Source organism: Rosa chinensis, chromosome 2 (genome assembly GCF_002994745.2).
Source record: "Rosa chinensis cultivar Old Blush chromosome 2, RchiOBHm-V2, whole genome shotgun sequence".
In the NCBI taxonomy this organism is placed as follows: domain Eukaryota; kingdom Viridiplantae; phylum Streptophyta; class Magnoliopsida; order Rosales; family Rosaceae; genus Rosa; species Rosa chinensis.
Genome location: NC_037089.1, coordinates 68,713,397 through 68,738,840, shown reverse-complemented (window position 1 = coordinate 68,738,840; position 25,444 = coordinate 68,713,397). Strand labels below are relative to the sequence as shown.

The 25,444-nt window shown below is 38.7% G+C and overlaps 1 protein-coding gene and 1 long non-coding RNA gene across 7 annotated transcripts; one reads left to right on the top strand and one right to left on the bottom strand.

Moving 5' to 3' along the window:
- Positions 1 to 4,120: 4,120 nt before the first annotated feature.
- Positions 4,121 to 6,197, bottom strand: LOC121051721. 3 transcript variants are annotated; one of them, XR_005806630.1, is made up of 3 exons: positions 5,659 to 6,197; positions 4,798 to 4,867; positions 4,121 to 4,254 (listed from the first exon to the last, which is right to left on the bottom strand). It is a non-coding gene; the product is annotated as an uncharacterized LOC121051721 (long non-coding RNA). The 3 variants fall into 3 exon arrangements; XR_005806632.1 differs by having other exon boundaries at positions 4,185 to 4,243; positions 4,798 to 4,859; XR_005806631.1 differs by having other exon boundaries at positions 4,191 to 4,243.
- A 14,429-nt stretch (positions 6,198 to 20,626) lies between these two features.
- On the top strand, positions 20,627 to 24,909 carry LOC112187156 (transcription factor tau subunit sfc4). Of its 4 annotated transcripts, none has more exons than XM_024325824.2 (3): positions 20,627 to 20,779; positions 21,485 to 24,373; positions 24,484 to 24,909. In XM_024325824.2, the coding sequence occupies exon 2, from the start codon at positions 21,581 to 21,583 to the stop codon at positions 24,371 to 24,373; it is 2,793 nt and encodes a 930-aa protein (XP_024181592.1). In that variant the 5' UTR covers positions 20,627 to 20,779; positions 21,485 to 21,580; the 3' UTR covers positions 24,484 to 24,909. The 4 variants fall into 4 exon arrangements, with proteins under 4 accessions (XP_024181592.1, XP_024181589.1, XP_040370135.1 ...); XM_024325821.2 differs by having other exon boundaries at positions 24,481 to 24,909; XM_024325822.2 differs by having other exon boundaries at positions 20,641 to 20,779; positions 21,471 to 24,373; positions 24,481 to 24,909.
- The last annotated feature ends 535 nt before the right edge of the window (positions 24,910 to 25,444 follow it).

The following is a 25,444-nucleotide window of genomic DNA, read 5'->3' as shown; positions in this document are numbered from 1 at the left end:
ACTTCTCATGTCGGACTCCAGTACCCATAACTATTTCTCAGTCTAATTTCTTGTGGTACAATTCGACTATTACTAGTCATACATATCAACACCGGAGCTAGCATTTCTCTTTACCAAGTGTTCCTCAGTTATCACCAACATGATACACTTTGCTCCGCTATTTTTCACTTTTCTGTAACCACAAGACTTTTGTTAGAACAACTGGACTGAGTGATTAACAATCTCATTACTCTCCTCATAACACTGCCATACTTGGCATTTCCACAGACAATTTATGTCTATACCAAATAAAAATGGGTAACTACTAACTCTGTTACCCTAACTCAATATTGCCACTGTTGGCAACTCATAGCCGATTCACGTCTTCATTCAATTCCCGCTTATCACAAGCACACAGTTATCCGGGAATTTGGACCGAACAAGAGACATACTCAACCACCTGTAGGTGAAATCACGACTATCCACAGGTAAAATTATGTTCCCATTGCGGAACCTATGTCAACTATGAGAGCAAGTCGACGTAGTCGCCGCGACTCATAGCTTCTGGCAACCATCAACGTCCAATGGAAAACACTCTGTTAACAATTCACTGGTTGTCACTAACATGGAATTCACGATTCATCATCGTGGAAGACATATATGTCCTCAAAAGGACAATCATGCTCAAAGCTGGCTGAGTATCCGTCTTTTCTAGTCAAGCTATACAAGAAAAACACGACGGAACCTAACAGCCGATTTCCAACAATTATTCCACGAATTTCCACGTGACGAAACTTTACAAATTTTCTCGTAATGCACCCGAGTTCGTTACGTATTCGTTTATGACCGCCATCTCGGCTAACGCATCCATTCCACGAACTTGAAAACAAAGCACTTCTTCCTACTACGTGGACGATATGCGTTGTGTTATCAACATCGAATCATGTTGCCCTACCTGCAACTTCCCCGTGCCAAAGGATCTTTGGACACTAGACTGATGATTAGTCTTGAAAATGAGATTCAACAAGTGCTTCCGTCATTATCTGACGAAATTCGAGGATCACCGTCAAAGGTTTACCTCTTGAAGACTGAAGGCTCACATGCTTCCACACATAGTACAGCGTTGATCTCGAAAACATCGCCAAAATTAGAGAAGCTGATGGTTAAATAACCATGAACAACACTTGTAACGTACTTGACGTCAAAACGCTTTTCCAGACCACCCGTCGTTCAGACCATGTCAAGTCATGTCGTTGAAGTCGCAAGTTGCGTTCCTGATGGTGACGACGCAAGCTTTCTACCTTTCGTTCTTTGCACGTCTCCTTCTTGCCTTTCGGTTGCCAATCGTCTAGTAGTGTAGAGAATATCTTCCCTGACTACAGTTTACGTTGAACTTGACTTATATGGATAAGCAACCGAAAACAATGCCAAAACTACGTTTTGCAAATTTCGTAAGAAAAGGAATTTGAGCTCTAGGAAATTCCAAATGATTTCCAATGCCACAACTGTAAACTTCCAAGAAGGGAAGGCAAAGGAAGTGAAAATTTTTACCAAAACAACTTGCAGAAGAGTTTCCAAGTTTTCCTTTCTCCTAAAGCGGATTTGGAAAAATTGCCACGACTTCAACTACAACCGGAACTTTATAGATGTCAGAGAATTGGAAAACAGAATCAACCAAAGGAATACGATAAAAGTCAACGTAACTATTAACAAGGAAGAACTACTCGCAGTCTTTCTAGGATCCTTACCGGTAACACGTGTTGTTGTAAATGGCCAGAATACCAGAGTGTCACCTGCTCTTCCTTGAAATACGTTTTACATGATGACCTTTCACCTAGAGGTGAGCCGTTTTGTCCACGAAACAAGGTAGCCTTATTTCCTCGTACATACGCGAATCTCGACGTCCAAAAACTCGAGTCAGGGAAGTTCTTACCTCACATACGAGTGGTTCGAAGAAACGTAATTCGAGAAGTCGCCATAGAGGTCGCACAGTGGACACCCACCTCTTTTCCTTCTTTCCTTATGATACACTTCTGGCCCATGCTGAATACGCATTAACTTGCTAAACCATTTCTGAGGAGGTCTACACACTACATAGGGTGACCTTAGTCAAATCTATAAATCTTCTAATCGCGTAGCTTCCTCGGCTACCCCAAAGAAACGCCTTATATGGTACCACTCGCCGAAACCATGCTTTCAGAATTTACAAATCCTAAAATTTCACAAGCAACGTCAAATGGCGAGTACTAAAGCACAATTAAATCGCTCTTACTTAATTTCGAAGTCGACAGGTCTAAGCAAGGAATTTCATTCTGTTATTCAGTAGATTAAGTAGCTGAAGATCCACTTTTCTTGACTCATACCCCTAAGGCATGAGAAGCGTCAACGAGTTGCGCTCGACAGGATCTTCCCGGAATAATGATTCGAAGTCTTCGAGCGTTGTCAAACGACATTTCCAGGCTAACATGTGAGTAACAGAGAGTAACAATTAACACTACTCAGACAACCAAAAGAAATTCACAAGACAATTTCCATGTCCAAACATCAACTTTTCTTATAGGGACCTAAAGTTTGTCGTTCACGTACCTTTTCCTTTTTACTTTTACCTCATACTGGGCCCACGTAATCTTTGTCGCAGTCTGTGCACTGCGGAGGAGCTTTGGGTGGCAATACTCATTCAGATTCAAAGAACAAATAAAAAGATGAACAGTAACAGGACTCGATAAAGATTACAAGACAGATGCAACATCGAGTCTTACCAACAATATTTCAATGAACAGGATTCACGTGACTATGCAAAATTTGGAAGTGAATCCATAAACCAAGTCAACACAGCGTATGAACATACAACAGTTGGACTTGAAAAGATGATGAGACAAATCACAACAGTCGAGTCTGTGGAAGCAATCAAGTAAACTAGACTCGACAGGATATCCAAGCAAGAATCAATTACCAAGTCCAACGTTTAACAAACCGGATTCACTTAACCGAGCGATGGCAAACAACCGAATCGGTAAGTGAATCCAACAATATCTCAACACAACATTTAAAATGACAGAAAATCACACAAACACAAGGTCAATTACAAAGACAAGTCGGAACATAAGTCAACCTTTCGAAGAAGGGATAACGATTTTCGGATTAAGGAATCCAAAAAGAAAACAAACAATAGTTCCGACTGACAACACGTCGAAGTTTCGGAGAATAACTCCAGAGTCATTTATTTATCGCAAGTTGTATTCAGTAATTAACAACTTTCAACCGCGATATACATTAGGGGGATCCGGTGGCCAGTCGGGCCCTAAACCGCGTGAAGAGTTGTAATTATATGAACACACACTAGCAACAATCATTTCTCACTACGAAGGAGTGAACCGGAATTTCATGGTAAAGAAATTCCTAAAATCTCCCATGTAACCAGAAATCAAGACTCTAGACAAACTTCGAAAAACTGTTTAAATTAGTACAAGGTTTTGTTCTGAAAACCTCAAATGTAAAAACCCACGTTAAGGGTAAACAACAATTTTTCCGCTAAAACTTCCCTTTTTCAGTTAAAAGTGTCTTTTCGACAAAACACATTTCAAAGTCGGTACGGGTTTAAGCACGTAAATAGTAAACACCGAAAACCAAAACCTTTGAACAGTAACGGGAAGTCAAACCTTTTCAAATGTTAGGTAGAATTTCTAACAACCTTTCAAGTCAAAGGTTCCGACTTCCGAAACACGTTCTTGAACAACCATTTCCCAAGTCAACGTTTTACCAAGACTTGGAAATTTTAACGAGCCGACAGAAACTTTTTCGGTAGCAGAGGTTTTTAAATCGTTGAAATCGAAAACTCGGAAGCATTGCTCTGATACCACTTTCTGTAACGCCCCAAACCGCACCTCACCAGCTTGGGCACGTCACAGTGCCGCGGGGCTCTAAAATATAAACCGAAAGCTCGATTCACATTCTAGAGGACCGCTAGGCATTTTGTTAGAAAACTTTTTGCGAAACACAGCGGAAGCTACCGATATTTTTGAGGTGAAAAACTTGAGTTGCTGAAATCTATTTCACTCTTCCAGTACTTGGATAAGGATCACACGAGGTATAGATTTCAATGGAAGAGAATTCAACTAAATGATGACACGAGACTAGGTAACAAGAAGCTCCAGAACCAAAGTTCGAGAAATAGAATGTAGAATAAGGTTCACACGGTAATTTACCGAACTTGTTCTGCACACCCAGCTCCATCCGCTATTGTCCCGTCACCAGTGCACAGTACCTGCATCCATACTGTTGTAGGGGGTGAGCTTTCGTCCTCGCTGCTCAACAGGAACTCTACCTCAAATAGACTCAAAACCAATAAACAAATATTTGGGCTGCCCAGTATGAAAACATATTTAAACCAAATATTTAAAAGAACGACAAACTTTAAGGTTTTTCAACTTGAAAACCGATGCATGATGCTTAAATAAACACGGCGCCAAATCCCAATATTACCTGATGGCCGGTCCCATAGACCCACTACACGACCTTACCTCAAATTATTTTATCACCAGGTAAGCGTAGCGAGAACGTCCACTACCTAGCTATACACACGTACCGAGTCCGTGATTGCAGATACTCGGACGACCGGTATAGCTAACCCTCCGGAGGTTAAGGGGATCGAACCCAAGGAAGTCAGAGCCACCTTTCGCTCTCAAGCCATCACACATTTTCTCACGGATTGGTTAGTATGCATTGCATTTTACATAACCAACCCATACCACTTATCATGCATCACATTAATAAAATATAAAAGAAACTCACAAACCGAGGAGAGTCCTGAATCCCTACCTGGATTCCGATGCGTTCTCTCACGTATTCCGAGAGTTACGAACCTTCTGTTCCTCGGGTAACTGGAGTCCTAGATTCCGACATTTCAACCGTTAATATCACATTGAACAATTATAGGAAATTTCGACGATTAACAAATCGTCCAACCAATTTTTCCTGGTTTGACCAGGATTGACCACTTTTGACCATTGTTTGACCAATCGAGACTAGTTCGATAATTAACTCAAATTACCGAACAATTACTTAAAATTACGATATCGACCAAAAATATTCATTAAGAGCACCCGATTTACTAGGGCCCCCCAATGAATATAATTTCTTTTCTCTACTTAATAATTTCGCCACATAGTAATTTACTATGGACACCCAACACTTTATAGCTTCACCACATTTTTTATTTTAATTTCCACAACCAATTCACAATTTCTTTACAATAGCCACAACTTCAAACATGCAACACAATACCCATTCAACCATCAACTACAATCAAGTCAAGGCATATTCCAGCTTGCTAACTACAACACTTAACAAGCTAAACACACATTTCGGACAAACCCGAGCTCCACCACAATCAATTGACTACAAAGTTCCAATACCCACAACAGATGCAACCAATCTCAGTCCACAATTACAATATCAACACAGAAACAACAACTCATTCACAAGCTCCAAACACCCAGAGTAAGACAACATGACAGATTCACAGAGAGATATCAACTTCACCGTACCAAGCCAATTTCAATTCCCTAACTTCCGATTACTACTCTAAGAGCAAATGAAGCAACATCGGAAATACACCAACCCAAATTCACAACTAGAATTCGACAGAAGAACGATTCTGTTTCAGAATTCCAAATTTACCTTGGAAAATCAATTCCGACCAAATCGACTCACTGCCGAAACTCAACTGATGATGAACTAATGCTTCTGATGCAATCGACCCAGCAAGCCTCCCAATTTCACCTCAATAGACGCAATCTAGACGAAAACCAAGCCCAGAAGTGTCGGAGAAGTCACCGGCGGCAACCATGACGTCGAACCCGAAACAACCCAGAAACCAATTTGTCAAAACTTGATCGAATTGAAAAACTAAGTATGCTGGGTTGTAGAGCATGACGAGGGGATAGTTTTTCATACCACTTTTAGCTCCGACGGTGGCCGGAAATTGCAGAACTCGCCGGAGAGACTCAGACCTTCTCACTGACGTTTCTCCCTCCCCGTCCGGTGCATGGGCAATCTGAGACCACAGGGACGTAGGCGCCACCGAGACGATGCTGTTGCCGGTGGTCCGCCGCGGAGAGGTGGCCGGACGGCGTTTTCCGTCGGACCCAGTCGCGGTCGCGTTCCGGGTCGGAGAACTCGGGTTTTCTCTCTCTCTCTCTCGAGTTTTCTGGAATTGATCCCCATCCTTGATCTGATCAAGGAATATAAAGACCCTAATCTCAATTCTATTCAAGGGCCAAGATGAAGCGGTGCTTGATCAATGGTCCAGATCGCACCGTAGAAATTCTATTTCTTTAATATATATATATATAAACTAACCCAATTAACAGTGGACGTCCCTGATGAAGCGGTGGAAGAGGTGGATGGCTAGGATCGCTCCACCTGTCTTCTATTTCTTGAATTAATTTCTAAAATCCCAAAACTTCAGAAAATCATAACAAATAGGTCGGGTATCCGAAAAATCTCCCGAAAAGTCCCACGAACTCGTCGTGTCGTGCACTTTATCATCCAATCCTTAAATCGAGGATTTCACTTTATGAAAATTTCTGAAAATTTCCTCGAGCACTTTGACAATTATTGAGATCGATAAATAAATTATCGAAATATTCCACTTCAACTCGATGAACTTTTCCGGGGCTCACAATCAGGACCATCATAAATGTCATCAGTTCCATTTCTACTGTGGTCTTTGATGTGCTTAACTGAATCCCGATGATGGTGATCTTTCTCCTCTCCTGAGTAATGATTGTGACCCTGTCTATGATGATGGTAGTGGCCATTTTTCTTGTCCTTCAAATGTTTACCTGCCTCATCAGGGTTGTCAATCACAGTAGCTATTTCTCAACAAATCAAACACACCACAAAATCCATATCCCTTAAACTGACCAAATCAGGTGCAAAATAAAAAAAAAAACTAAATACAGAGAGCTCAAAGCTTACCTTAGAGAGCATGTTTTGTGGTAGTTAACTGATATGTTTGAGACATTATTCTACGAAATGAGATGATGAACAACTATCCTCAGACATTAACTGAAATCATCTTGCAAATCCAAAACCTGAAAAATCACACACACCACAAAATCCATAACCCTCAAAATCTGAAATATGAAATCTGAAAAATCCCAAAGAGGACGTCCGTGATAACTACTGACCTCTGCCTTAGCATGGACAATCTCTTGAAGCTCATAAGAGAACAATGAATTGGACTTTTGCTGAAGGCTCTTCACAGCAGGAGTCACCTGTAGATAATTGCAGAAAAATCAGTAATCCCAAAAACAAAATCAGTAATCCCAAATCTTCAAACTCAGTAATCCCAAATCTTCAAACTCAGAAAACTCAAAGCTTTACCTTATACGGCGACTTGGGGACCTTCATCGGGGTCTTCACCGGTGATGAGCTTCGTTGACCGCTTCATCGTCGAACCCAAACGGCAGCAGTGAGGAGGACTAAGGAGATGACAAGGTTCGGCGGGGACTGATATCGGGCGTCGCCGGTAGAATCACTCCGGAGATGAGTTTCTAGTATTTGGAAAGGAGAAGACCTGGATTTTGGGTGGAGTTGAGATGGAGAACCAACGTCCTTGGCTGCATCGAAGTGGATAGTCTACAGTTCGTCTGAGGCTTTGTACTTCGACCCGCGTTGTTCTTTGGGAAGAGATCGATCTGAGCCGTTGGTTTTCATTTAAAGAAACGGACGGCTGTTCGCAACCCATCCGCAGATTATGTATAGCAAGGACGTCCTCTTTGGAACCTTGCTGTATTTATATATATATATATATATATATATATATATATATATATATATATATATATAAGGCCTGCTCACCTTAGGGACAAATTTTAAGGGACTGTAAGGGACAAGAGAATCTGACGGTTGAAAATAAATGCACATTTTGAAGTTGTTATAATTTCTGCTTTTGTATTTAATACATGTGATTAAGATGCATTTGTCCATCACAGTCCCTTAAAATTGTCCCTTATGTAAGCAAATCTGATATATATACACACACACACAGAGTATATACAGGCCTGATCACAGGCAGACGTTCGCACTGTCGCTAAAGTGAGGACGTCGACGCAGCAGCAGCTTCCAGGAGCGCGCGGCTTGGAGGAGGGAGGCCGGAGGCATCCCTGACCGTTCTGGGCAGCGATCGAGGTCAGAGGAGATTGAGGTTGCACGTTCTGGGCAGCGGCCGGACCTACAACTGCAAGGTTCTCGGCAGCTCCGCAACCTCATCTCCAGCGACTCCACCCGACTGCAGACCGGCTTCTCAGACCCCTAGCCCCCCTCAGGCAAGCCCTGCAGCGCCGTCCAGTGCCGGCCCTGAGGCTAGGCGAAGCAGGCCCAAGCCTAGGGCCTCATATTTTAGGGGCCTCAAAAAATTTTATTATGTAGGCATGCAGATAAAAAAAAAAAACAGAATCAATCTAAACCACTTTGTGTCTTCGTACACGCAACATGGCCCTCTGTTTTCAATACTTCCATAGTTCCATCAGATTGAGACGCAAAGCAGCAGAGAGGAGATGATTTTCCTCTTTCTAAGTTCAAGTTTTTGAAGCTCTTTCTCAATCCAAGACAAAAATCCAATTGTGATTGAACATCTCAGAAGGTTTCCTCGGTGGCTATCGAAAATCCAATTGTGATTGAGAGGATCAGATGAAAAAGTAAATTCAAGAGATTGAAGAGTTGATTTTATCTTCCAAAAACGCAAAAAGGTAAGATCTTTGAAGGTTTTTATTTTCGATTTTGAAGAAATTTTAGTTTTTTCATTCTCTATTTGTGTTTTTGATGCTCTTGGCCTCTTGTATTCCATTCCTTTTCAATTTTGGTTTGAAACATGTAATTATGAAATCATGATTTATAACAGTTAATGAGCATGATGTTTTGAGCAAGCTGATGATCATGTAACTGGTCACGTAACTGACCATGTAACTACCATGTCACTGACCAAGTAATTGGTCATGTAACTGGTCACGTAACTGACCATGTAACTGACCAAGTAATTGGTCATGTAACTGACCATGTCACTGACCAAGTAACTGTAACTGGTCATGTAACTGGTTAAGTAACTGACCATGTCATGACCAAGTAACTGTAACTGGTCATGTAACTGGTCACGTAACTGATCATGTCACTGACCAAGTAATTGTAACTGGTCACGTAACTGACCATGTCACTGACCAAGTAACTGTGAGCACACTCTTGTATTACAAGATCATCGATGTGAGTTTCTTCAAATTGAACAACTCTGTACCTACCACTTAATTTATCCAACTTAATGATATCCAAGCAGAGAAACCGTTGTTTTGGGTGTGACATGTTTATATAGTTTATTGAACTTCATCTTCTTCTTTTTTTCTAAACCAGGTTTGAGCAATTTAAGACTTTTGAAGAGAATTTTGGGCTTTTGTTTGATTTGGATAAGTTAAGGTCTGCAGATAGAGATAGTTTGAAGAGTTTTTGTGCTAACCTTACAAATTTATTGAAGCATGGTGAGATTTCTGATCTTAATGAAGATGATCTATATCATGACTTACGAATGTTGAGTGAAGATTTACCCAATGAAACAACAAGAGCTATTGATGTGTTGAATTATATAAAAGAAGTTGATGGCTGTTATCCAAATGCTTGGATTGCTTATAGGATTTTGCTAACTATACCAGTCACAGTTGCCTCTGCAGAAAGAAGTTTTTCTAAGTTGAAATTGATCAAATCTTACCTTCGGTCTACTATGTCACAAGAGAGATTGAGTGGTTTGGCTATGATATCTATTGAAAAAGATATTGTTGGAAAACTTGATTATGTAAATTTGATTAGTACCTTTGCATCTAAAAATGCAAGACGAGTCATATTTCAGTGATACTTTGAAATTGGGATATTGTTTTCTTTTGTAATGTTTGAGCATTTATTTTGGGGCCTCAAATTTTTTCCCGCCTTGAGCCTCTAAACTCACAGGGCCGGCCCTGGCGCCGTCAAAGCTTGATCGAGGCCGGAGGAGCGACGTTCGCACTTTTTTAGGTTTCGGACGTCCACTCTTGAACGGCTCCGTGTGTGTGTGTGTGTGTGTGTATCTCAAACATTGTGTTTTAATCACTTTGACGTACAGTTTGACTTAGATCAGCTATTGATTACAAGTCACTGTAATAATTAATGTGGGCGGTCCATATAATATCTCAGATCAACAATGTAAGAACAAGATAATCATAATCTTGATAGTCAGTAACATTTTCGTGAATGAAATAGTTTCTTGTGTTTTAATTTGAGCAAAACTGTAATAATTTGGATATTCAAATAAAACTTTGGCTTTTCCATAAAAAAGGGACCATGGTCTCCCTTTTTTAGCTAAACTGCTTACTCTTTAGTATGGTATAGTAGTACCTTATCACAGATTATATTTTAAATTTGAAATATTTTTTAGAGAAATATTACTAATTTAACAATTGGCTTGATTTTTTTTTTAGGTAAAGATGAAATTGTATTAATGATTTATACGATTACAATCGTTTTGTAGGGCAGCCAAAACACACTGTGGAGCTTGAGCAAACCATACATTCCATTTGAATGTCAGAATCAAAACCAAATTACGCTAGTCTATGAGCAACATAATTAGTAGTCCCATAAGTATGATGAATACCCATAAAAAGCAAATCACCTAGCAAGTCTTTAATTTCTTCAACAATAATTCCCAAAGTAGAGAAGTCATGATCTTCTACTGTCACAGCTTGAACAGCCTTAACAATTGGCTTGATAAGTTGATAGTGCTAAAGTTTGATAGAATATTGAAGAAATTATTATTTTACTACAGACTGTTTTCTGTTATATTATAATTTGTGATATATGACGTTAAATCATGAATGAAGACCATTCTCTCAAAAAAAAAAAAAATTCATGAACGAAGACAATAACATAAAGAGATGGATTCTATTCTTCAGCTTCCATCTCTATCCGAGAGACTTTCTTGCCAAAAAAAAAAAAAAAAATACAAAAAAAAAAAATCTCTGTAACTCAAATCTGCAAGCAAATTAGAATCGTGACACTTGGATTTCCGGATGACTTGGATATAGCAGGGGACCCAAATTGCATGTTATCAGGCCTAAACTTAGGTCGACAAAATGTGATGGAAACTAGCTATATATAACTTTGTGGGTGGCAAACCAATGACAGGCCAACCTACCACTATCTTTACTTTAATTTCGTGGTACCTCTCACAAGTTGGCTCCAAGATTTTAGCAGAAGAATCGAGCTAAGCCAAAATTACGATCACATCACCTAGCTAGCTAGCCCAATAAAACTAAGGATGGCAATGGGCGCGTTGGAGATGGAGATGGAGATTGAGATGGTATCCCTATTTTCGAGGAAATTCTCCACCTCCATCCCCAATAAAAATATGAGTTAATTACATATAAATGCATCTTTAAATGTTTTTTTAGCCATAAGGCCACCAATTAATTTTTTCTCTCATAAGGCCACTTGATTAAAAAAGAAGTTATATTTTAGATATAAAAATTAACATATTTACATAAATTCCACTACAGTAAAAAGTTAACAATCATTTTCTCTCTCCTCCGGTGAGTCTCAGGTCAACTCCGGCAAGTCTCCGACCAACTTCCGACCAACTTTCGGCGAACTCCGACTAGTCTCCGACTGACCTTCGGCGAACTCCGGCGACCACAAAAACTACTGTCACTAACACCAAAAGTTATTGTGGCTAGCAACAAAAGCTACTCTGATAAGATTTCCGGCAACCTCCGGCAATGTCACAAAAGCTACTATCACTAGCAACAAAAGGTACTGTCACTAGCAACAAAAGCTACTCTGGTGAGATTTCCAGTGACCTCCAAAGAGGTCACAAAAACTACTGTCACCAGCAACAAAAGCTACTACTGAGATTTTCGACAGCTTTCGGTGAGATAATAAAATCTACCGTCACAAACACCAAAAGTTACTCTTACCAACAATAAAAACTACTCAAGTGAGATTTCCAGCGAGGTAAGAAAAGCTACTATCATCAATAGTATAAGCTACTAACCACAAAAGATACTCTTAACAACAACAAAAGCTACTCCAATGAGAGTTTCGACGAGATAAGAAAAGTTATTGTCATCAACACTAAAAGCTACTCTTATCAACAACAAAAGATACTCTTACCAAGAATAAAAGCTACGCTTACCAACAACAAAAACTATTATCACCAACATGAGAAAGCTGCTCTCACAAATAACAAAATCTACTCTCACCAACTACTAAAACTACTCTTATCAACACCAAAAACTACTCTTACCAACAACAAAAACTACCATCACCACCAACATAAGCTACTCTAATCAACAACAAAAGTTACTCTCAATAACATCAAAAGCTACTCAAACAAACAACAAAATCTATTCTTACCAATAACAAAATCTACTACCAAGTAACACAAAAGCTAATCCCTTAAATTAAGACTAATAACGCTACTCACAATGACTAAGAAATCTGTTCCCAACCAATACAGAAGCTACTATGAAACATCAAACAAATATAAATTGAAAATGTCCACTACTTGAATCAAATTACTTTTATTTCAACTTCAAACAAACATGACTCAAGAACTTGATAAAGTAATCATCACATTCATCCATCTATACCATAACAAAATGACAATCCTTCTTAACAGAAACTTCAACAATTCTCATTCTATCATACAATTATGAAACAATTTCAAACTGGAACAATTTCAATCAGAATGGAATAATTTCAATCACAACATGACTAATCTGGTGATTTGTTAATACGAGATCATGGATAACAGTGCCAGAATTCACCGAATCAAGTTACAGAGTGGAGACCGGAGGTTCCAGGCTTCTGGTCGTCGAAGGTCATCGTCCGGATCCACGACCTCAGCTCGCTGAAGCTTCTTGACTACGGCTGCGCTACACTTTGGACTCGCAGGCGTTCGACCACGAGTACAACAGACCTCGTTCTCGCCGTTAACCGAAACAACGGATCTCCCGACCTCAATCCGAGCTCAATCCACTGCAACCGCGATCCAAGATCCGAAGGTTTACCTGCTTATGGAGAACCAGATGTTTCGGGTTAGGCTCGAATTGCTTGCCGTCGACGATCAGATGTTTTGCCGGCGAGCTTGTGAGGTCTGAGGTTTGAGGTCTGCAACCGAGTCGTTTGGGTTTGGAAAGAGGAGAAAGAGAGGCAACAGTGTCGTGTGGATTTGTGAAGGACTGAAGGGAGGGGGGGGAGGGAGGGAGGGAGAGAGAGAGAGAGAGAGAGAGTGGAGCAGAACATTTCAGCTTGTTTAGATAAGGTAGAAGGGTAAATTTGTCAACTGGAGACAAAATTGAAGCATTAGGTGGCCTTATGAAGACAAAAAATATAAGATGGCTGGGGATGAAGCCTCCAAACCCGCCCTAAATACCCAATAAGAATTTTAAAAAAATAGAATAAATTTTTTCTCATATTGTCTTTTTTAAAATAAAAAAGTAGAATTAAAACATGATTAAATTCATAAATAATAATTTAGTGAATGCAAAAGTCAAACACCATTAAAGTAAAAGTGTAGTCATTAAAATAGTAAATATATATATATATATATATATATTTGTAATTTATATTATAAAAAAAAAATATATATATATATATATAAATTATATATATTAATATATCATTTGGGCGAGTTTGGGGATGGAGATCATATGCCCCGCCTCATCCCCGATCTTAGATAGTGGGGATTGGGGATCCCCATCCCCGTTCTCCATTTATCCCCAAATTCTCCCCCCATTAGGGGTGGGTATCCAATAAAGCTCTGCCCCATTGAGGATTTTTGTCATCCCTAAATAAAACTTTGCCTTAAATCTTATGTGCAAGCCTTTTATCTCCTTATTCATATGGTTAGCTGGTTACAATTAGATCTTGTACGTTAACTTATTTAGAACTGCATAGTCCTCTTTCGTCCATCTTTGATTCTTTGGTTCACAAAAGTCACAATCAATTTGAGCTTTTGGCGGTAATACGTGTCTACGTACATATATTGATTTCAGCGATGTCTCTTTCTCACATACTATGCAATCTTTTCATTCGTACTACTATTTATAAGAAGAAGAGTAGGAGAGTCGAAATGTAATAATTACAGATTTATTAATAAGTAAACTTATTAGGTCTCTTTACCAACGAATTTATTACAGATCAGTAATAGTAATACGAACAAAGTTTTTTGTCATCGTAAATTGTATGTTTGATTTCCTTTTAATATTTTGAGCTGCCTTCAAAATGTTTAAGTTTTATAAGCCATGGCCTTTAGGAATAGATAGAATTCAACAAAGAGAGTGTTTCATTCAATCAGTTGAGCTTTTGCCGGTTTCACTTTTTATGGTAAACAATGGAACCTCCATCGATTGTTCAAAGCTAGCCACTGTCAAAACTTTAGCTCTAACTCACAAAAACCCGCATAGGAGTGAAAAGTATAAGCATATACAAACACACACACATGGTAAAATCGTTGTCGAGGGCACAGTAGAAAGTTAATGGGAAGAAAAGAAAGCGCAAGTTGTTTCTTTTTGACCTAATACCGTGATTCATGATGAGGATTCGGAGATCTAACTTTAGTATGAAGTGTGTTGGATTTACCCTTCTAATTAGAATTCTATATTGTAATCGAAAACCACTGGGGCCTTTATTAGTTTGTCTGGTTGAAAAAAAGAGAGACCTGGTCTGAAGTCTGAACTGATCTGATATCATCCATAGGTTAAAAGTTAAAACTAATATTCATGCAGATATGTATGGGTACGTGGTGCTATTGGGAAAGATTGGCATTTTATTATCCTCAGGTTTAAGCTAGCAGGACCCTTATATATAAATTAAACGGATTGATCTGCAACTTTGATCGATGTTTTTGTCCAGCAATGAATTGAAAGCTTAATTATCCTTTAAGTTACCGGTGCTGCATGGGGACTAATAGTTTAATGGACCGACTAACAAGGGTTTGCCGGAAAGCCAAAACAATGCATGTGCATGGAGATCGACATTGGACGATCGTAGACCAAACCATCACTTCAACCTCTAATTAATGGAAGAATATGATACCACTAACTTATTAAAGCATAACTAATCTCTCGTACTTGTGTGTGTGTATATACATATACCTATAATTAACTACATCATGCATAATAAATACATCATTAAGGGTTCTTCTTCTACTAATATTGTATGGATAATAATTCTTCCACTAGCTATATATGAATTAAATACATTTGTTTCATCTAACACTAAATTATTCATGAAAACTTATTCTGAAAAAAATGTTGATACATACATATATATATATATATATATATATCAGATCTTATCTAGAGCGGAGCTCCACTCTGAAATTAAAGTGAGTATTTAGAGTTTAGGGTCACTCTTCGGTCCCATATCCACATCTCGACCGTTCAGTTTTTAGGTACTAATGTATAGATCATCTCTGCAAATTTTCAGCTAAATTGATGATCGTTAATGCATTGATGACTGCCTTAAAGCTAGTATGGTTTAGGTTGGACATATTCAGTTCGTCCATTAGTTTAAGCGAGTTAGATACCTTAACGATCATCAATTTGGCTGAAAATTTGCAGAGATGATTTATACATTAGTATCTAAAAACTAAACGGTTGAGATGTGAATATGCGACCAAAAAGTGATCTTAAACTTTAAATGCGCACTTTAATTTCAAAGCGAATCTCTACTCTGGATATGATCTAATATATACATATACAGATCATATCCAAAGCGGAGCTCCGCTTTGAAATTACCTTGTGAAATTCGAGTTTTTGGTCACTTATCGGTCGCATATCCACATCTCAACCGTTCAGTTTTTAGGTACTAGTGTATAGATCATCTCTGCAAATTTTCAGCCAAATTGATCATCGTTAAGGCATTGATAATTGCCTTAAAGCTATTACGATTCAGGTTGGACAAATTCAGTTCATCCATAGGTTTAAGTAAGTTAGATACCTTAACGATAATCAATTTGGTTGAAAATTTGCAAAAATGATCTATACACTAGGATCTAAAAACTGAACTGTCGAGATGTGGATATGCGACTGAAAAGTGACTCAAAACTCGAACTTCACACGGTAATTTCAAAGCGGAGCTCCTCTCTAGATAGGATCTGTATACATATATATATATATATATATATATATAATTAACTTAATTTTTGATCAAATACATTCAAGGATTTATCTACAGGGTATTAATTAGTACGTGTATCAATAGATAAATTCGATATAAATGTCGACCACCTTCATGCATTGAGACGAATTCGACTTAATTAGTATAAAGAAACTGATCTACTACTATAAATAGATAGTCTATATTTAATGCATTAATACACTGTACATCCTTTTTAACACTACAACGTGACTAATATACTACTATAAATATCATATGAAAAATATATCTGAAGTTTTATCCTCTTGCTGTATAACCTCATGCATACGAATGTGGTCATCAATTTACTAGTTAGTGGCCAACCTAATGAATTAAGAAAGAGGCTAGGCTTGCTTGAATTTATAAAATGCATGATTTCATCTTGCACCGGCCAACTGTGTGAAGAACAAAGAAGTAATTGAAGAATGACGAACACATCCCAGTTTTTCACGGCAAGTCAGATATTGGATTTTATAATATTTGTCAGCTGTCACGATTGAGATTGAAAGCCTGCATTTACATCATGAATGCAAAATCCAAATCTTGTAGAAACTGAACAATCAATGGCATTTTGTCACTTTACTTTAATTGTTGGTGACTATGAATCTGAATTATTTTGAATAATTATCTATTTGCCCGGTTCATGTACACATCATCAGGGTGAAAGCTACAAAAGAAAATTGAACAGATTGTTGCAACATATATTCTAAACCAGATAGTAAGCACGTACCTTTCTTAGTTTCTCATCACTAACCCATTCAGATTATGCCATTTTAAGCTAGCTAACTAAGAGTTTTGTGCAAATGTTCAATTGATTTCTGAGTTTTGCTCAACTGTTAAATTTTAAAGGTGGAAAGTAATCAATAAGTAAATTAATAAACTCATTTTAACTGCATTATTATTTTTCACATTTGAATTTAGACAGATAAATCGTTTAAGAACAATGAATATTAGAACAAGACTAATTAAACCAGCCAACCAGGTCATTAATTAAGAACAATCGGTTTATATATGGAGCTTTCAGTGCCATGTTCGTGGAATTGCATATGTGGAGAGACTGAGAGAGGATACGTTCAACAATCACACCAGATCACAGTTAGAATTAATACCACTTACAGTCCTACACCAATGCCTTGTACGACCCGTGTAAACAAAGCGTGTTCATAATATGAGGAGATTTTAATTATGTGGACTAATTTAGAGCGTAAATATTCAAAATAAAGCAAAAGTAGAAGTAAAATCCACTAAAAATCAATCGATCCAATGTCAGTTAATAGCCCCTTCACCAGTGCAAAACCAATTTCGCTAAAACAAGCGCGCAATTGTAGTACGAGTCAGTACTTAGAGATTCAAGAAAGCTTGCCCTCCCAAAATCTTCATCTTCATCCATTGATGAAACATAAACCCTAACCCTAGTCGTCATCTCAGGCCAACAAGCATGTCCTCATCATATATACAATGTAAAGCTGGGTTATACATATATACTGATCTCTCCCAAACATGCACTAGCTGATCGATACATATTATCTGTGCTGTGAGCGATTCTCAGAGGAGAAATCAATAATAGAGATGCACTAATCTGATCATAGCTTCACAACTGGGTCTGAAGCTACGACGTACTCGTCTTTTTAGTTTCACGTATAATTTCTATGTACGGTCATGGATAATAATTTCATAGGTTGGATTAGTTGGAGCAGACCTAGCTAACCAATGCAGTCAAAATTGTCTACTCACTTCTTGTCTTGCCCTTTTAAGCAGAGAAAAGAACGACTGAAAGTGATCGATGTAACCTCACTACTTTTATTGTCGTAAAAAAAATCACTGCTTTTACCTACAGTATTGAGTACCCATCATCAACAGTAGTGGTGATTTAGTGTCACAACTCACAAGTACATATCAAGATTTTAACAAGAATTGATATCGGTGGGCATCTTAATTAATGACGATGACTTTATCGAGCAACATTCTCAATCAATATGTCAAGAATTTTGTAGTTAACTAGGGTCTAAGAGGAGAAAATGAGAGAGACTTATATAAGACACCCCGCATCAAGTGGCAGTGGGACTGCCCAATTACTGTCTAAGTAGGGGGGGTTATTTTGATTATTTCACTCTCTCATGAAACTATTGACGTCCCTATGCCGTGTATGAGTGTGTGGGAATTGAAAGATGATGTTGATGACGATGTAAATGATTGGTATAACTTGACAGGCATCATTGACCTGAGCACAATGGTTTTCGGAAATCCAGTAACTCGCGAATGGGGATTCTACTCGAAGACCCCTTTGCTTGACTCAATCATGGTGCTGGCTTTCGATCCAAATAATGAAGATATACTTTATCTAGAATTGTTTGACCACATTGTAGCATGCAATATTTCTGAAAGAGCGATAAAGGGAACTACATTAACCATTCCATATAGAAGTACGGTTCGTTTTGGGAGAGGCGTCTTCCCATTTGTGATCCCAAAGTGGCCAACACCCCCTCCCAGACTATGATTAGAATAAACTACTGATAAGTGTAATTGTGTATCCAGATCGATCATTAGCTCAAAATAACCTAGTTCTGCTGGGGGAGTCTTTTTATGCAAAATAAATTCTTCCTTAGCCTGGACTATTAGTTACTGTGATTTTAGTCATTGTCCAATTTTATGCAATTTGATTTTAGTCATTAGCCTGAACACTAGTTACTGTGTCAGTTTAGCTATTGTGAGATGAGAACTTTGGAACTTAGCAACAAACAAGCATTGTTGATAAAAAAAATTACACCTGAATTCTCAGCAACTAAATTTACAATTTGTTAGCCATTTGACACCTCTGCATCCGTATATGTTATAAATCACGGGACTTTTGATTTTACAGCTTCAAAGCATGGGATAAAAAATTAGACATACGTACAATAAGTGAATAAACTGATATGAAATTTTATCTATATCTATAGATATCATATATATAGCTCGTACATACCGAGTGGCTGAACTATGTACATTTTCCGTGGTGTATGTCAAGAGACTCTCCATACACCAAGCAATATGTTCGTCTTCCTCCCACCCCGTTGTCCCCATTCCCATGCACCCTTCTGAAATGCCTGATACCTCCCTTCCCGGTATGAGTGTTTGGGAGTTGAAAGATGATGGTGATAATGATGCGGAGGGAGTGAGGTGGCGAACGGTGCAATGGTTTCCCTCAGCACAATGGTTTTCGAAAGTCCCGGATGTCACATACTGACTCCAATTACAATGCTAGCTTTCGATCCAAATAATGATGATATTTTGTATCTAGAATTATTTGGTCGCATTATTGTCACGTGTAACATTCGTGATAAAAGGTTAAAGGAGGCTACATTAATCAGTCCATATGAAAACCTCGTTGATTTTGGGCGAGGCGCCTTCTCATTTGTACTCCCAAGGTGGCCAACACCCCTTCCTAAATCTAGAAGTTATCCACGGACTATTGGTTGAACTTATATGTATACAAATCGTTATCTCAAACTAACAAGAAAATATTTGCTATTGGTTGTGTTTCAACAAGTGAACCTCATGTTGCATTGATGTCGTTAGTAATTGTCTCATTGTATCTGTTTCGAACTTTCGATTTGATATACTAGCTTTAATCTTGCTATTTTGTGATCTTTCTATCTCTCTCTCTCTCTGTTTTTCCGTGGGAGTGGAGAAATTTGGAGGGGGAGTGGAGTTTATATGGGGAATGAAACCCGCAATTTTTTTTTTTGAAATAGGGCTAGTACAGTTGGGTAGACACCAAAATTTAATGAAAATAAAATTTATTAAATTAATTCGCTCAACACTTGAAATGTGACTGAGCAAACTTAATTACCTCATGGGTCTCACAAAATGTACGTACACATGTCTCCTGAGCCACCAAAATCAAATAGGCTTCGTGAATAACACATGAAGGCGCTACTAGAAATTAGAAAATATAGCCAATAGAGGCAGAAAAGAATTTGGGTGAATTACTATTATTGCATACAAAATCTAGGTGGTGCCTTCAAGCTGGATGGTGATGGGTGTGCGCGAGGTACTGATGGAGAGTTCCTGGGTGCGCTATATATCATGTATGTTCACTTTGAGCCTTCCTCTAAGTGGACAAACCCACTTTGCATGATTTAGAGAAAAAGAGATAAGGGAAAAAGAGAATAACGTTACCTTGATTATTGATTATGTCAGTTACACTAAAAGTTGTTAGTTGGTTGACTTGAACTAAATTGAAATTGATAATTTGATTTAGATAAATTATTAATTTCTCGGTGCCACTTTGGCCGCCCCTATAATGATTAATGAATGTAGAAGAGAGATTCAAAATTGAAATTTCGAATATAGCAATAAATACTTGACAATTATTGGCTCAAAAGAAAAATAAACTCAACAACTAAAACTCCAAGAAAAAGCTTCCCAAAAATGGAAACAAATGTTCTTCTGAAGTTCGGGTAATAAAACTTGACCCAGATAGAAAACCCGTCCAAGTCTTTGCAATAAAAAGACAGGGTGCCCGACCCAATCCTTACCACTCATCACCTCCGACCTCCGCCTCTGTAATCCCCCACCTCTAGTGGAACTCTGCAAGGTAAACCCTCTCTCTCTCTCTCTCCCTCCCCAAATTCTAACATTTTTATTTTGTTTGTCTGAGTTAAAAGTTTAATTCTTGAGTTGAATAGTTTTCTCTTTGCCCCTTATTTTCTTAAAGAATTGTGCTTGGTGTTCAACAATTTGGCAATAGGTTATTACATTGATGGGTGGTGTTTGGAAGGAGAAAGGGTCCCCAATTGTAGTTGAGAAATGTGAGAATCAGCTCTGAAAGCTGTTTTAACAGGAATTTGAATTTGCCAAATTTGATTTTGGCCCAGTAAAATTTTCCGGGATGGTATGGAAATAAGTTAAAGGAGAGAAATCATTAGGTTCAAATTTGATTGGAAAATTTCTCGCCGATAGTAATAAATTGGATAAATGATGCTGTTTTGGATGATGATGGGTAGAAGGGAAATGATTATTATGTGTGCCTTGGAGTGACTATCATGCTTGAATGATAAATTCTGCCTTCGTTTTTTTGTATGAATTGGATTCGGCTGCTTCAATGTATTGAGGCTTATGCGTTCCCTGATTGCCTTAGACTTTGAAAGCATTGGTTTTAGTCTGTACCTGTTATCCTATAGCTGTTTATGAATCAGTTCGCTGCAAATTTATGATATTCTTGGATCATGTTTTATTTGTGTCCTGCTTTGAGATGGTATTTGTGAGTAATCTAATGGTGATGACAGTATTGGCAAAACAGGTTTTGCGTGTCACCTATTTTTAGCCAGTGTATGCTTTTCTTCATTTCTTGTTCTTTTTGGGATCTCCAAGAGGATTTATTTGCCTATACATCTTAATGGATGAAGAGGACAATGCTGCTGGTGATAATGAAGAGGCTTCACAGTATGCTCTCGCTGTGGGTCTTGAGGATGACATGATGGAAGATGATAACGAAGAGGATGAAGAAGACAATGAGGATGATGAACAAGATGGGGAAGTGGAAGAGGACGACAATGAGGATGAGGAAGAGAGTACTCTCACTTTCAAAGATGGGGTTAATCCTTTGGATCTCGTGGAAGATGGTGCTTTTACTGACCAACTTTATCAGAAATTTGTGGGAATGGATTATGAGGCTCTAGCTGAGAAAAAACGAAAAGCACTTGTTGATAACCGGCCTGGAGGTTCGGTAAAGAAGGTCAGGCAGGATGATCTTTCTGGAGCAAGCATGGAGGAAATTATGGAGGCCATGAATTATGGTATGCAAAGGAGATCAAGGAAGCGTAAGAAAAAAGGGAGGCGGAAAGGATCAAGAAACAAGCTTACCCCTGAAATTACTCGAATGCTTGGTGATGCTACTTATCATTATGCTCTAGGCAGTTATGAAGAGGCCATACCCATCTTGTCTGAAGTTATTATGAAAGCACCACATTTGCCTGATGCATATCACACGCTGGGACTTGTCCATCATGCTCTTGGTAATGAAATGAAAGCCTTGAATTTCTACACAATTGCTGCACATTTAGCACCAAGAGATTCATCTCTATGGGAACTGCTTTTTGACTGGTTCAATACGCGAGGTAAAACTCCTAGAGCTATTTATTGCCTTTCAAGAGCAATAACAGCGGATCCTAAGAATATAAATCTGAAATATTGCCGTGCTTCTCTCTATGTTAAGGTTGGAGATTACCGAAGAGCTGCTACATCGTATGAACAAATAGTACAAACTTGTCCTGATGATGTTGAAGCACTCAAGACCGGGGCAAATATGTACAAACTATGTGGTCAGCTTGAGCGTTCTGTTCATATTCTGGGGGAATATCTCAAAGGTCATCCAACTGAGCCTGATTTGAGCGTCATTGATCTGTTAGCTTCCATGCTTATGCAAAATAATGCACACAGTGATGCTCTTCAGCATATTGAGCGTGCACGGTTAGTATCTTGTTCTCAAAAAGAGCTGCCCTTGGACATGAAAGTTAAAGAAGGAATCTGCCATGCTTACCTTGGAAATATGGAGAAGGCAGAAATGCTCTTTAATGTTCTTGAACAGAGAAGTGCAGATCATGCTGAGTTAATTACTAAAGTTGCAGATTCATTCATGAGTCTTGAGCAGTATAGTTCTGCATTGAAGTATTATTTGATGCTGAAAGGAACCGCAGAATCTAATAATGGCTTTTTGCATATAAAAATGGCTCGATGCTATTTGTCCTTAAATGACAGAGCACAAGCAATTTTGTGCTTCTACAAAGCTCTGAAGGCACTCGAAAACAATATTGATGCCCGATTGACATTGGCTTCTCTTCTTCTTGAAGAAGCCAGAGAAGAGGATGCCATTTCGCTGCTATCTCCTCCCAACAATCTTGATTGTTCTGACCTCCAAACTGATAAATCAGAACCATGGTGGTGCAATGGAAAGGTGAAACTGAAGCTTTGCCATATTTACAGAGCTAAAGGGATGCCTAAGGAATTTGTGGATACAATCTATCCTCTTGTGCGTGAGGCATTATGTATCGAATCACTTCAGCAAAAGGTGAAAGTGAAAAAGAGGCTCACAAAAAGTGTGCTGCTAGAAAGAGTTAAAGTTCTGAATAACCACCAAACGGATAACCTACTTTGTGGATCTATATCAGTAACTCCGGCATCAGATATGAGCAGAGCTAACAGAGCGAAGAAGCTGCTCGAGAAGAAGGCAAAAGTTAAGGAAGAAAAGAGAGCAAAGGCAATGGCTGCGGGAGCTGACTGGCAAAGTGATGATTCAGATGAAGATCCTCCAGAGGAAATACATAAAGAATCTCCCCTCCCTGATCTTCTCAAGGATAAAGAGAATTATGACCTCATAATAGATTTGTGCAAATCACTGGCTTCCTTGCATAGATATTGCGAAGCATTGGAGATTATAAATCTTGCTTTGAAGGTGACTCGCAACATATCTTCTGTTGCTGAGGAACTCCGGTCTCTTGGAGCGCAAATAGCATACAACACTCCTGATCCTGAGCATGGGCTTGACTGTGTAAAATACATTGCAGACCAGCATCCATACAGCTATGCTGCCTGGAATTGCTATTACAAAGTCATTACCAGATTTGATGACTGGTATGCAAGGCATTTTAAGTTTCTACGTGGTAAGCGGGACAAACTCAAAGACTGTGCAGCTCCCATGATCATTTCAGGGCATCACTTGACAAGAAAAAGCCGTCATCAAGATGCTGCCAGAGAATACCTTGAAGCTTATAAGTTGTTGCCCGAGAATGCCTTGATTAATCTATGTGTTGGTACCGCCTTAATCAACTTAGCACTTGGACTCAGACTTCAGAACAGGCACCAGTCTGTTGCACAGGGTTTAGCATTCCTCTACAACAACCTGCGTCTTTGTGAAAACAGCCAGGAGGCTTTGTACAACCTAGCCAGGGCCTTCCACCACATTGGCCTTGTGACTCTGGCAGCTGTGTATTATCAACATGTTCTAGCAATTCATCAGAAGGATTCCCCGCTCCCTAAACTTCCTCATGAGAACCCCGAATCTGCTGAGAATCTATTACCGGGTTACTGTGACCTTCGGAGAGAAGCAGCTTTCAATTTGCATCTTATCTACAAAAAGAGTGGAGCAGTGGATCTTGCTCGAATGGTCCTTAGAGATCACTGCACCTTTTGAGTATGCAACTTCAAGAAATTATAATCCAGTTACCTTTTTTGAAATCTTTATATCAAGATGCATGATTTTTTTAATTTAAGACTGAAGAATCCGTTGGTTTGTTGCAGAAGATAATGATCCTCTTCTCAGATAGTGCAACTTTATTGAATGAGAGGTGGCTTCCCGCTCCATTCTGTGGTTGGCGTGAAAATACTGATTACCATTCCATGAGAATATAGGTTGGTGATTTGTCAAAAGTTCACCAACATAGCCTAAACCAGCTGAAGAAAGCGAGGAAAATGCTACAGGGGAAGGTATGTGACTGTAGCAACTTTCCCATTGGATGATTGGAAGTGCAATGCAGAATTTATCAATTTGACCACAGGGTGTGTTGGATGAACTATTCCATAACCGATCACTGCAATTATTCATGTGCAAAGCCACATCAACTGCTATCTGTGGTTAAAAATTGGTAATCTGTGTATAATTTTCCCTATTGAAACAGTACCACTGTAAGGGCTGTGATTTTAGTAAAATTATATCCATTTGAAATGTCACCTCTCTTCCTGTACATGTAGTATTAGTTTCTGGGAAGAACAAGCAATCACTCTCTCTTCTTTAGCAGAAGAACAGAGATAAAGCCACAATCACTCCCTAGCTCAATAAACTCAACTTTACAGTAGTCCTAGAAATCCTTCTAACCAAGATGTTATGATATAACAAATTAAATAACAGAAAAATCCTTGTGACATTAGATTTTACATGCTTTTGGATTTTTGGTGGTGAGCAAGTAAACCAGCTATTTACTCCCACAACCCTTCTGTGCGCTGATCACATGTTACTTCCTCTAACTGCTCAAGATCCAAATTGATAGATGCAGCTCTTTCAATCCTGAGCAATCTCTCATGTCGACATTTCTTAAACTGCTCATCTCACTGATGTGTACTCAGGCAGCTCCTCAATGCTGATGCAATAAGATATGTCAAGGAAGTTTAACTTTTTGAGGTTTCCAATTGAGCCCGGCAACTCGAACAAGCTTCTACAGAACCTTAACCTCAATACTCCTAGATTCGCCAAATTTCGGATCCCTCG